At 35.1% G+C, this 14,221-nt stretch overlaps 1 protein-coding gene across 1 annotated transcript in view; it reads right to left on the bottom strand.

The window, feature by feature from the left end:
• Nucleotides 1-7,165, bottom strand: part of LOC150075300 (uncharacterized) — a 53,218-nt gene extending 46,053 nt beyond the window's left edge. Inside the window, exons 1-2 of the mRNA XM_090389090.1 lie at nt 7,008-7,165; nt 3,230-3,324 (exon numbers count right to left, since the gene is read on the bottom strand). Of these exons, the coding sequence (XP_090245216.1) occupies nt 3,230-3,267 (38 nt within the window). The 5' untranslated portion in view covers nt 3,268-3,324; nt 7,008-7,165. The remainder of the gene's footprint in view (nt 1-3,229; nt 3,325-7,007) is intronic.
• Nucleotides 7,166-14,221: the final 7,056 nt, after the last annotated feature.

The following is a 14,221-nucleotide window of genomic DNA, read 5'->3' as shown; positions in this document are numbered from 1 at the left end:
AATGCAAGATCTACAATGATTGCCCACTCAGAATTCAAGAAATAATCAGAATCTCAGTGGAAGTACGTACCATGCCATATAATCGACAATATGTGCTTATGATTGGAGGAGTGTCTGCAATGAGATGTAGATCACCTTAAAGATGCCTTCTTCAAAAATTTTATTTTTTTTCTGCACTTTAAGTTTACATAATTATAAGTTCTTAAGTATTTAAGAGTTTTTATAACCACCCATTTCTCTTGTACCTGTATCACTTTTCTATGTAATAAATCATCACCCCTGTTTATGCACTTATATCAGCAGAAAACAAGTACAAAGTCCTTCACAAGAGAAATCCTAAACAAGTATCTATAACCAGCTCATCACTGTTACAATAGCATCATTATTTATAAACTGCACACTCCATAAATGCTGTTTGAGGAGTCCAAATAAAATTCTAAGGGTACCAAGTTGGAACTGTGTGCAAGATGCTGCAATGCCACCCACCCTTACAGCTAGAACCACTGTGTGGACTAAAAGGTTGCATGTTGGGTAGCACTGTTGTGGGGTAGATTGCACCACCATCTCGCATCTCTCCTAATGTTTTAATGAATAGCTGTCCTCAGTTTATTCAGTGTCTGAACTCTTGAGAGAAAGTCCACCAACAGGATCTCCTTGTACAACTCAGAGGACTATTGCCTTTTTTTTCTTTAAATTTTTTTTTGTCAGTGAGTAATTGGTGTACTTCCATATACAGTCTGTCCTTGTATAGCACGATAGTTGTGTTCCTAGAAACCCTCGTACAATGCAAAATCGTGCAATATAAACAACAGGCCCTATGGGAAAAGTGGGGTTAGGTGCCGACCACCCAAGATTGAACACACATTTGGAACCAAAACATTACCAAACAATAAATAATCGGGTAATTTTAATCGTTATAAAATACTTACGTATTTTATAACAATTAAAATACGTAATAAAAAATATAATATATTAAAATAAAGTATTTTTAGTATTAAATAAAATAGTCGTAATAAAATACTTACGTATTTTATAACACGTAAGTATAAATTATAATATGTAAGTCGTAATAAAACCTTACGTATTTTATTACGACTATTACGTAATAAAATATTGCTAATGCTTTTGCTTCTGTCGTAAGCAAACTTGTTTTTTGTTTGATTTTCTATCCAAACAGATGACAGGCGTTCCATCTCTTCCAATTCTTGTGTCTTAATCCAATGGATTTTAATTACACTTTGAGTTGTTCCTGCTATGAAAGTTGTTTTTATTTTCTCCGCATTCTTTGCAATTCTCGGCGTTGCCTCATTTAGGTCTGTAGCATGTGCAATATCGCATGGTCTTTCATTTCGCTCAAAGCGTTTCACAATTTCATATTTTTTTCTCTATCGACAGAGGCGGACTGGCCATAAGCCTTACGTAGTATGAGGCCACTATAAATTTTCCTGGGTAAGAATTTTTGACTAAGTCCGCCTCTGTTTATTGATATTGCTTTTGTTTTCTCTCTGAATCTGCAGTGTCTTCGCCAGAACGCTTCCTTTTCACACCTTTTAAGTATTTTACTCATTTTTAGGGAATAAAGCACAATTACAAAATGAGGAGGCACGCTTGATACACATAAACAAAGCTGCGCGCGGGTAGCAACTGAATAAACAACACCGTAAAGGCCGAGATACACTATTAACACCCCACATTTTACTAAAGCACATTTCTCGGGGTTACTACCATAAAACAATAAAAACAATTTCCAGTTTCGTTTCTGCTAGTGGAATCTGTTATAAACTGGTAGTAAACTCCATCTAATTGCATACCGATAGCTGGAATTGTGTTGGTTTTTACGTTATTATGGTGAAATGTGTTTCCCCTTCACTGATATAAAACACAAATACATTTTCAGAATCTTCTTCATTCCTATCGTGTTGCGTTCGGTTGGGGTGATTCCGCGTTCGACTGCCATTTCTTGTAAACACAAAGGCGAATCGTGCATAAGCGAATTCGGTTCGTGTTATATAAGATATCGTTCCCCTATTTATAAATCGTGTATGATCGAATTCGTGTAATGTAAACACGTGTTATACGAGGACCGACTGTAATTATGTTCCTTTTGACTCTGGTGCAACATGACGGTTTTCAGGTCTCATCATTCTTGAATAAAATCATCACCAGCAATGATTTTATTCAAGAATGCTGTGTTGATTGTCTTATATTGAAGAAGATTCTCTGAAGAGAGTCCAATAGCATGGTTTTGTGATGCTCTGCAACTGTTTTTAGTAACTACTGTAATGACATCTTCCTGTATCACAGTGTGCAAGGGAAGGTTTTCCCAAAAATGGTTCAGATCAAGACCAGACTGGAATGTACTGCACTACACTACACAGAAACTTGTTTCTTGCCTATGTTTCCCATACATGGCAATAAGCTCCTAATGAATTTGTGTTGGTGTGTTGCCCTTTGCATGCAAAAAATGAATAATTTCTCACTTCTATATTTGTCTAACTCTCCTGTGTCACTGCCATTTTAGTTTGATGTTAAGTGAGAATGCTCTTTTCACTGTTCGAACAAGTACTCATGTCCCTTCAACAACTGCTTGTAAAATGCTTCCCCTCAAACATTTACTGTATGCTATGACTGTACTTTATTTCTGGAGCATCGCTGATGCTCTTTACAGCTACATAAGCATAATACAAAAATTAGTGAATTACTTTTATTACTTGTAGTAGTATAGTTCAAATTGTCACCACTCTGTAAACAAAAGATCATAGATTCAAAGTCTGCAACTGGCATGAATCTGGGGGTCTATGTTGGGTTTTTATAATTAGTATCAAAACAAGTAAGGCTAAGAAGCATTGTTATATAGTGCCATTAAATTGCATATATTCTATGGTTAGTTTGCATGTTTTGCGGAATGAGAAGCAGTTTTCAAGAGGTGAGGGAACCATGCAATCCACACCCTAGACAGATTAATGTAGGGATGGCACAAAAAAAAAAAAAATTATATAAACATTCCTCTTGTTCAGATGAGATTTGAATCAGGCCTTTTCCACACTGTCAAAGAACATTTAGAACAGGTGTTGTGTTAGCAGTGAAGATGTGTTCTTTTAGTTATAGAGTGATGTCATTATCAAAGGGACTGCTTATTTAAAAAATCAAAATCAAATAGCTTTTGATGTTAGAAAGTGAAATGCATCACACATTACAACCATTGATAAAATTATCTTTTTTATCTTACCATGAATTCTTGTCAGCAGTAGTAATGGGGGAGGACATTGTGATAACATTTATCAGTCACCATCTCCTACAGTTCTTACACCAAGAACTAAAGCCCTGAAAGTATTAAAATATTAATTTTTTAATAATGCTCCCAACAAACTATTTAATAAATGTGTACATATATGAAAATATGTGCATTTCACAACAAATGAAGACTAGATAGCTATCTTTTATTGGTTTGTTTCCAATATGCAATCAACGTTCTCAGTTAGTAAAAGTAAAATACATATCATAAACAGATACATTTTGCATACCTATACTAGAAGCACTATTTGTCATTACCAATACACAGATAATAGACATGTCATTATGATGGGACATCACAGAAATGACATGTCCCAGCATAATGATATATATAATTTGTATGAATACACAATTCTTTGTTCGTAATAGCAAACTACAGTAGTACTGTGAATGGCATTGATTTAATTGTATTTCATATTGTAACTACCTTCACGAGTTACCATGTATTGCACTACCTTGAATAAGTTAGTCTTAATAAGTGATCTGAATGGTGTTCAACACTTCTTGTTGGGTGGGCTCTGTTAGTAGAGCCAGATCTGAGTTTGGAATAGGATTACGGTTAAATCTTCTGACGAAATCAAGCACCACAATTCAGGATCAAGTTGCAAAGGAAAATGAAGGTTCACTTTCTTGTATGGAATTTTTCCTTTAGCCAGATCACGGTTAACGTATAATTTGATTGCCTCAGATTTCAGGCGATTAAGTTGAGCCCATGCCCTTGAATAAACGATGCGATCATTGATATTTTGCGACTGTTTCCATGTGTGATGGAGCTGTTGCTTCAGCTGGAAACTCATTTTGAGTTCAGAATTCCACCAAAGTCTTATATATGGACTGATTGTGATTTTTTTAGGACAATTTTTGTCCTTATAAAAAAATTGATTTTTTAAGGAACGACAATTTGTATGTCCTTCCTTAACTGACATATGGACTGATTTGGCATTGTTTAGTTGGAGTCCAAGCTATCTGTGGATAGTCTGTTAAATTGCGTACATTTATTTATTCATTGATCCAATCTGTTTTGGGATATTTTAATATAAAGAATTTCAGATAAGGCTCTGAGAGGCATCAGTAAAATGAATGAGGACGAAATTTTCAAGATTATAAATGATGTTAGAACTAGGGGACATAAATTCAAGTTACAGGGGGAAATGTTTAGATTGGACTGCAGAAAGTTTTATTTTAGCCAGCAAACTACTGGAATAAGTTGCCTACATGGATGGTAGAGGTTGACAGTTTGGGGAAATTCAAAGGTCATTTGGATAGTACCTTTGGGTCAGGGAAGCGCATAGGATGATAGGTTTAATTTCCTTTTCTTTTATTAATTATTATTATTTATTTATTATTTTTTTATCATTGTTTTATTCGTTTTTTTTTTTTTTTTTTTTTTTTCTGGCTGGTGCAGCATAAGCCATAGGCTTATGCTGCACCATGCGGCCATTACTAATAATGTATCAGGTATTTAAAGCTTTTAAAAGGTTCAGTAAACAAAATGCTAAGGGCATATTTACTCTTTTTCAAGTGATATTCAATATGGAATATAAATTTAAAAAGGTAACTGCAATGGTAAATAGTATGAAAGTATTTGCCTTCAGTGCAAAAGTAACTGACTGTTGGAATAAACCCCCACCTTATCTTTTAAAAGTAGGAAATTTAACATTTAGTATGGCTACATTTAGTATGCTTTTATTTATTATTTTTTTTTAATGAACACTGTAGAAGCCTGCTTCCTTGCATCATTTTGCCAATAATATTAATACTAAAAAAGTGTTTTGCATGACAAGGCAATTCAAATATCTGTGGTAAATGTGTTTGTCCATACTTTTTTTAGTGTCAGGAATACCGAGGTTGCTCATTTGCTCTATGTCCAAATTTTTGGGTCTCCATGTCTCAACATTTTTACTGTGAAAACGTTTATATTCAATATACTCTCATTATACATGATAATCCAATTAAAATGCAACCTAGTTTGCAAGACAACAACACAATTCTATTAAAAACAAATGGAGAATTTAATTAAAGCTATTACAGAATGTGTTGGAGGTGTCTATCTTACTTATACAGACATGCATTCATTCTTTTTTGTGTGTTTGATGCAACTCAATGAAAAATGTTTATCAGTGGTGCAAATGCATTTCTCAGTGTTTTTCTGCAGTTCACCTAAAGTGTATAGTGCAAGCCAAAAGTTCTTGGACAGGTTTAAATAAGAAAAAGGTAAGCTTAGTCACAGGTTGATGTTGTCCCTTCATGTAATCCACCACATGTTCAAATTGTGCAAACACATTCTATAATGCAGGGATAACATCCCAGCCATAGTGTTAATGGTAAGTTGTCAGTCTGTGAATGACTTGATGCACTTTTTCCACACTTTCTTCAGCCTGGCTGAATGATGGATGATCTAAAAACAATTAATATTCAACCAAAGTTTTCAACCAGACTAACCACAATGAAGCAATACAGTAGTACTCAGCAGCAGAAAACTGTACTGCGCACCTTTTGCACTAGTAATCACAAGAACAGGAACTTTTGGCTTGCACCTTGTATGTGGGTTGTCTGTAGGAGGCTTAATCTTGAAGGAATGTAAAGGATAAAAAAAAAAAAAAAAAAAAAAAAAAATCCAGGTGAAAAAACAATCTTCTTAAGGGAAAAATACAATTTTTTCATGCATCACACTAATAAATGCTGTATTTCTTCTTAAATACCACTTCTGTCACAACGAGACTGCTTTTTGTCAGTTGTCTAAAAATATCTCGCTCCACATCTGATGACATCTTGTGCTCTGTTGCCAGTTACCTTGGTACACACTGCTGATCAATGAGTTGCAAGATAAATGGATAACTTAGTACAATGAGATTAAACCAGTGTTTCCCAAATGGGATTCCATGAGGTAAGATTAAGGGTTCCATGAAAAAATAAATTTAAAAAATTTTACACATTAAAAGTTAAAAATATTGTAGGTACGTTTATATCTGGCGGACGAGACAATATTTGGGTCAGGTGGCTTTTACTGCAAAACTAAACTGCCTTTGTAATTGTAATCCAGAACCTACACATTACACTGATTGTATACTACCGCACCTACCTACTTAAACAGTAGGAAATGACAGCCAAACGGCTGTGATTGGTTACGTATCTGTATTTTGAATGGTGGGACTTTTTTGTATTTTTTTTATACTAATAATAATAAACAAAGAATTTAAAGGTATTTGACGTTGAACCAAGAAAAATTTTTGCCTGCAGCGCAGTTATATATATATTTTTATGCGCTACGCTAAAAATATTTAAGGGGTTCCGTTATGTTGTACAAAATATAAAAGGGTTCCATGACTAAATTTAATTGGGAAACACTGGAAACACAATAAATAGTAATAAACAAACATTAATTTGTAAACAAAATTTTTATTCTGTTGATCATAGCACTAAAAATAAGCCTGCAGTATTCCTTCATTAATTTTTCCATCTTTTTGAGAAGCAATAACATTATTTTCATTAAAATTAAGTAATATGCCTGCAGCAGATACTAGAAATTGGTTTTCTGCCAGCAAATCTTTTAGTTTAAATTTAAACCATAATTCTTTTTTTTTTTTTTACAATGTTAGAAATTTCTTTACAAGCTTTCCAATAAATCACCCTTTGTCAACAAAAATGTGAAATAATCTTTTTCCTAAATTTAAAAAATATATGTAAAAAAGAAAATATACATTTGAACTAACTTCTGACATACAGAGTGCTCCATAAGGACCAGTATACTGTTTTTTTCTCATGTATCCTTGCATTCAGAAGCTTATCCATGGATATATACATGTGAAAAATGATGGAAAGTATTCCTTATGTGACTTCACTTCGTTCCAGTGCTGCATCTGTAACAATAGTTGGAGCAACACCTGAAAATGTAAAAAGGTACTCAAATACTAATAAAACAAATTTTATGATGTGTAATATAAAGTAAATTGTAAATTTAAAAAATGTAAATTATAAAGTAATTTCAGAAAGTAAATTATATGCCATATTAGTCTTAAACTGATGTGAATACTATACAATTTTCATCCAATATCTTATATCCATCATTGAAGCTTAATCAGCAGGATATGTTGTCTTCCTTCCTTAGGCCTCCTAATCTTTTTCACCTCCTGCCTAATCTCAGGAGGGAGGAGATGAATAGATTTTCTTCATGTGTTATTCTGGGTTTTTCTGCCCATGCAGTATGCAAATCACCCCGTGAACACAAATTGTACAACCAAAAGGCATGCCCCATATTTGGACTGGTCACTCAATATTGGAGGGAAGGTGAAGTGGGAGATGACTAAGGAAAGCAGAATAGCTTCCCCATTCATGCTATGGTTGTGCAGTAATCATGGTCAAAATTAGTTTAATTTTTACTTCATACTAAGTTTGAATTTACAACTGAAGTTATATTTTCAGCTTATGCACAGGTTGTGCAGAATTATTACCTTATCATTCCTTTTGTACTTTAGAAAAGCTCTTGAAAAACTATCAAATTATAATCTTTGTAGATTATAGTATCTATATGCAATGACCAGGATGAATGAAAGAAATTGCCCCTAAGTGAGGTAGCCCCTAAGGGGCTACCTCACTCATGTCTATGAAGGTTTCAAAAAAATTTTAATTTTTAATTTTTAATTTTTTTAATTTATTGCTACCTCCATCGGCATGGGTTTGTATAGAAACGCAGTATTTTGGTACATGATCGGGTGTAGTCCCCTGATGAAATACCTGATCTATGTACCAATTTTTATTTTCATTATTTTCATTTCTATTTATTACTACTTTTTAATATGCATTAATTACTTTTTAATATGCATTAATTACCACTTTTTTCTAGCTTTTGTAAATATGATTTGGCTTATCAATTCAGCCACTTTTTCCACTTAATTCATTAGGATCTTAACATTCTTTTCTTCTCATATCTTCCATTAGGCATGGCACGTTGTTGTTAATAACTTTCCCATCTTACTATGTCCTTTATCATTTATTTCTATGTTTTATATATATATATATATCTTTGTAATTCATAAAAATAACAGCAATAACCCAAAATCAGATCCTTCATGGACCTCAGTGTGCAACCCAAAGAAGAGAGGTACACACTCAGAGAATATCAATGAATTACCAGAAAGAAACTGCCAATTCAGAAAATAAAGAATTCCTAAGTATAAAAAGTTTCAACACAAGAATTGCATAGTGAACATCAGCATCAAAAACATCGGCAAGCATATCCAACTGTTTTAACCTGAAGATTGATGCTATTAACATACGGAGAAAGTCCAATATTACAAGTATACCCATGTACAAAAAATCTACTATAATGAGCATTATTAATATATCATCATCACACTCGAGTTAGAGAAAACCTCAACTAAAAGCAAACTATGCTTTTAGTTGAAGCTTTGCTTTTGGCTATGTAGAGAAAAAATGCTTTTTGGTAATTCATATATGGCGAAATTTTCTTTAAAATGTACTTGAGTTTTATACCCTCACACAGTGATCCGGAAGGTATCAAAACCAGCCAAAATTATTTTTCAAATATTATTATGATTTGATTGAATGAGATAATTTATAATGACTTCATAATTAGTGAATCAGCATTTCTTAAGCACCATAAATAAAACAATCAAGAAGAAAGTATATTATTTGCTTACAATGTCTTTTGCTGCTTCCAGCAGTCACTTCATCTCAGTTTGACTATTCAAATAGCTGCTGATGTGGAAGCAATAGAAGTCAGAGTTAATTTATTTTGACAGTTTTGATATCTTCTTGTGGGGCACACATCTTCAGTTAATAAATGAATGAATCTTGTAGCACTGAAGTGATAGTCTGATGACACCAGAAATTAAAAGATCAAGTCTTCATTCTGATATTCTGGAGCACTTCCCAGGACACCTCCCCTGCTTTAAAATATTTATTCAATTCTTTCTGTGCCTCTTCCAACAGAGGCTTATCAGGAGAATGGCTACAGCAACAGCTTGCATCCTACACATTAACACCTTATTCAAGTTTGCTGGCATGCAGTACTAAGGAGAGGATGGGCTGCTATTTCCATTGCATACTAATCAAGTCTTTGAATTTATTGCACAGATGCTAGATAAAGCTTGTAAAATAACCTCACTTATTTCAGTAATATTTGAGGACTGTGAAGGGCTGGTTAACATGTTCACCAACTGACAAGTGTCAAGCAGCACCCAAGTGATGTCAAATTAGACCACTATACAATATTGGTATGTTTACTGAAGTTTGCTATTTCAGTAATGTTTGGGTTGCATTATTAGCACACACTTTAATTTGCTCTTTACATGTGTTGTGGTTATTTTATGCAATTTAGCACATTTTTCAGCAAGGAATGTAAAATTTTGCTACCAACATTTATAATGTTTATAAACATTTGCTATATTTTAACTCTTTAGAGGATGAATTTATTTTAATTATTTACTGTTATCAGTAAAGACTGATAATCTCTGGAAACTAGGCATCTGCATGGTGAGCTAATTGAGGGTTTAGTTAAGATAAAGATTTAACTAAATGCTGATGGGCATCGTTACACTTTCTCAGATAACACACACAAGGGGACATGAATTTAAATTGAAAAAGGATGGCTACAGAATATATGTGCTATAATTTGCATTCAGACAGAAAGTAATCAATTATTGGAATAAACTTCACCTAGCATTGTGGAAGTGGATAGTTTAAATAAATTTAAAGGTTTGGAGAGATTATTTGAAGGTTCAGGCAAATAAAGTGAGTATCATATCAGCTGGGGTCACCCATCCTCCACATTTCTGAGATCTCTACAATTTCTTCTTTTTTTTACCTGTAATTACTGATGAGGACTAGCTCTGATCCTAGGATAACAAATGTGATATGGAGAAATTCACATACACCAAGCAGATATAACATTTAGTATTATTCACAATGCAAGAAGAAAAGAGATTGTATGCTACTATATTATGCATACAGCCCAGTGTTACTGTTGTGCTGGTATCATCTGCAACAAAACAGATACAATAAAGACATGAACTGTTATAGGCACAGTAACTATAAAGAGTATAACTGGAAATTTCACAATGTTTAGGAGATCCAAGAAAAACTGAAAGATGTAATGAAGGGGGTAACCATGTAACAGGAATTGCAGAAACGTTTCCAACACTAGCAGAATTGTTACACTTCAAATCTAGAAGGTAGCAACATGGGATAGTCAGCAAGTCACAATATTTTCTTATTTTAATACAGTCTGGAAAATTTTTTTATTGCACCTTAATTCAAACACATTCAAAAGTAAGGGACATATATGAATAATATTTTATTTTCTGTTCCAGATTATCTGAAACATTTTGGAACTCAGTTTATATCTGTGATCCATATGATAATACAGAATGACCTTTATACAATAAAAATAAATAATAATAAAAAAACAGTTCCAGAATTGAATTAGTTAAAAATATCAAAACCTTGAATAAGAAAACCATTTTATTTTTATAACTTAAAATGATTTGAATTGTTCACTTCTTAATTGCACATGCATAAAAGTTTATTTTTATTTGATGTTAACAGTAATTTCATATTTCTGATTTTTACTTTTTAATGTGGCTTTTTGTTAAAAGAAATAAGTTTTAGAGAAAACAGAAATAATTATCTTTAGAAATGACATCACTAAACATTCAATGAAAAGAATTTATCAAGAGAGAAAGGATATCTGAAATACACTGAAAGGAGAGAATTCATGGGATACATGGATCCTGGGCAACGCTATGCTGTCACCCCTCTTGCTAGTGGACAAACCCACCACTTGGCAGGTATATAAATACACTGCATTCACTTAAACAGTAATTTGATGTCAGTATAGATAAACGTCATGAGTTAGCCAACTCTGAAAGAGGGATGATAGTGGGTGCCCGATGGATGGGTCACTATCGCAGAAGTGGTACAAAATTGCACTATCCTTTTTTTGACAGTATCAAGAGTGTATCGGGAATATGCCATTTCCAGAATAACATCTCATCATGGATAGTGCTGTGGGTGGAGAAAGAGGTGGATGAATGTGGCCGTTTACGTCTGTCTCGCATTGTTTCAGCAAAATGGAGAGTGACAGTGGCACAAATCACTGCTGACCTCAATGAGGAAGGTGCCAGAAATGTCTCCACCAAAACCATCAGGTGATCATTAGCTGCAATAGGTTATGGGAGCTGCCGACACACCAGAGTCCCATTGCTAACACCACAACACAGGATGATCTACGCCTCAACTGGGTGAAAGAACATTGGTACTGGACCTTGGATGATTGGAGATGGGTCTCCTGATCCATTTCCAGTTATTTCAAGTGGACAGGAGGGCATATCTGGTGGAAATTGCACAAAGCTATGAACCCATCATGCCAACAAGGAACTGTTTAGGCAAGTGGATGGTCAGCAATGGTCTAGGGCGTGTTCAACTGGCACACGTTGGGACCTATGGTATGTCTAGATGCATCTCTGAACGGTCCAGGTTACATGTCCATCCTTGCAGACCATCTGCATCCCTTCATGGTCACATCACCCTCAGGGCAATGGACTCTTCCTGCAGGACAATGCACCTCCCCATAGAGCCGTGGTGACTAGAACATGGTTCGAAGAACATTCCACAGATTTTACCATCACGGAATGGCCTCCCCGTTCACCAGACATGAACCTTGTGGTGTATCTTTGGGATGCCATGGAAAGGTCCATTTGAGCTTTGGATCCTCCACCCAGGAATGTGACAGAATTATGGAGAGCGGTGCAGCAAGCATGGATGTAAATACCTGTGGAACGCTTTCTTTAACTAGTGGACAATATCTCGCCATGTGACTGCCCTTATCAAAGTGAAAGGTGGGCCTACCCATTACTAGGTAGGTATCTCATGATTTCTGTCCACTCAGTGTAGTACAAGTACTTCAAAAATGGACATGATACCCTTCAGTATGGGAGAGACCTTGCACATCAACAAATCACAAATTAGTCTCTCTTATCAGAAACATTATTTGGGCTGGTCAGTAAATAAGAATTGAAGGGCATAGCCTACCAAAGTTGGTTTATCACATGGTAGTTTTCAAGCCATCACATGAAACATTTTAAACATGAAAAGACGATGCAACTTCTGTTTCCAAGTTTTTACCAGCAAGTAATATGGAAACACAAAATGCGATTTAAAAAGAACTGGTTGAAAATTTTAATTATGATCTAGGATTGCACTAGCAAAACACATTGAAATTATGGCATCGATCCAACTCTTCCTTCTTAAGTAAGCATCTCAAGTTAATCAAATAGAAATTAATCGTAAAGCTTTCCCAGAACATATGCTAAAAATTTGGTGTCAACCTGACTTTTCTTTGTCAAGTAATGCCCAAACATCCAAAACATACTCTCATTCATAAACTACATGACCAGAAGTATTTGAGCATATGTCCATATTTTTTTTTTTTTTTTTTTTTATGAGAACCCCAAACACGAGAGGTATTATAACCTATAGTACTTAGTACCGTGCTTGGGTTGGAGGTTGAGAAGACGAAAGAAGATATTTGTTGATATTGGACTTGAACTTCTGTAGATTGTAATTTTCAGGAAATATGTATGAAGGAAGGTTGTTCCAGAAAACGGCAGTTGAATGAATAAATGAGGAAGATGAAAAGTTGGTTCTGTGGGTTTGAAGTTGGACAGTAAATGGATGTTGGCTGGTGGCGGCACGTGTTCGGACTGTTTTGAAAGAGAGAGCGGGAATTATAGAAGCCAATTCAGAAGAACAGTGCCCATGGAAGTATCTGTAGAAGAGGCATGCAGCAGAAACAGTGCGTCTATGAGACAGCGAGTGGAGAGACTCTGTTAGAGATGAATCATTAATTAACCTAACTGCCCTCTTCTGAATGGAATCAAGAAGCCTGAGAGAGGTTTTGGGGGCACCACCCCAGATGTGGGAACAATATTCCATGGCAGGGTGGATTTGCGATTTATACAAAGTGAGCAGCTGTTTGGGAGAAAAGTAACGCCGAGAGCGAAAGAGAAAACCAAGTTTTTTAGATGCAGAGGAAGCAATATTTGTAATGTGCTTGTGCCAAGAGAGATTAGAAGTCAGGGTAATCCCCAAAAGAGATATATCATTTTGCCTAGAAATCGGAATGTCACTAAAGATAAGCATAGGAGCAGAAGAATCCTTTTTCGAGATATAAGACAAGATTGAGTTTTAGAAGGGTTGAAATCAACTAAGTTGTCTTTGCCCCACTGGAGAATTACCTGAAGATCGGCATTTAAGGAATTGGCAGCAGATTTTCGAGAACTTGAAGCTGATTGAGCTGGACAAGGTTTCTCAAAATGGAAAGTTGAATGCAATGTGCTATCATCGGCAAAACTATGGATAGGATTTCCAGTCAATGGAAGAAGGTCATTGATATACAAGAGGAAAAGAGTGGGGGAAAGAACTGAACCTTGGGGGACACCGGCATTAGTGGAGAAGTTAGAAGACAGAGAGCCATCTACCATCACCCTCAGTGAGCGATCAGAGAGAAAACTGGATAACCAATTACTAAAAACAGTTGGCAAACCATAAGATGGAAGCTTGTTTAGAAGACCTTTATGCCAAACACGATCAAAAGCCTTTGAGATGTCAAGAGCAACTACTTGTGTTTCACCGAACCTTTCCATTGAATTAGTCCATAAATGGGTAACATAAGCCAGAATATCACCAGTGGATCGAAACTGACGGAATCCATACTGGCGATCGTTGATCAGACGGAAGGTTTCTAGGTAGTTTAAGAGTTGGCGGTTAATTGATTTCTCCATTACTTTAGAAAGAGTAGAAGTAATTGCAATGGGACGATAATTGGATGGGAGGGATTTGTCACCCTTTTTAGGAACTGGCTGGATATGAGCAAATTTCCAAGCAGAAGGAAAAACACTTTTGGAAT

Source organism: Mastigoproctus giganteus, chromosome 14 (genome assembly GCF_048544385.1).
Source record: "Mastigoproctus giganteus isolate SK-2022 chromosome 14, ASM4854438v1, whole genome shotgun sequence".
Taxonomy (NCBI): domain Eukaryota; kingdom Metazoa; phylum Arthropoda; class Arachnida; order Uropygi; family Thelyphonidae; genus Mastigoproctus; species Mastigoproctus giganteus.
Note: the sequence above shows the minus strand (reverse complement) of the source record. Positions and strands in the feature narration are given on the sequence as shown.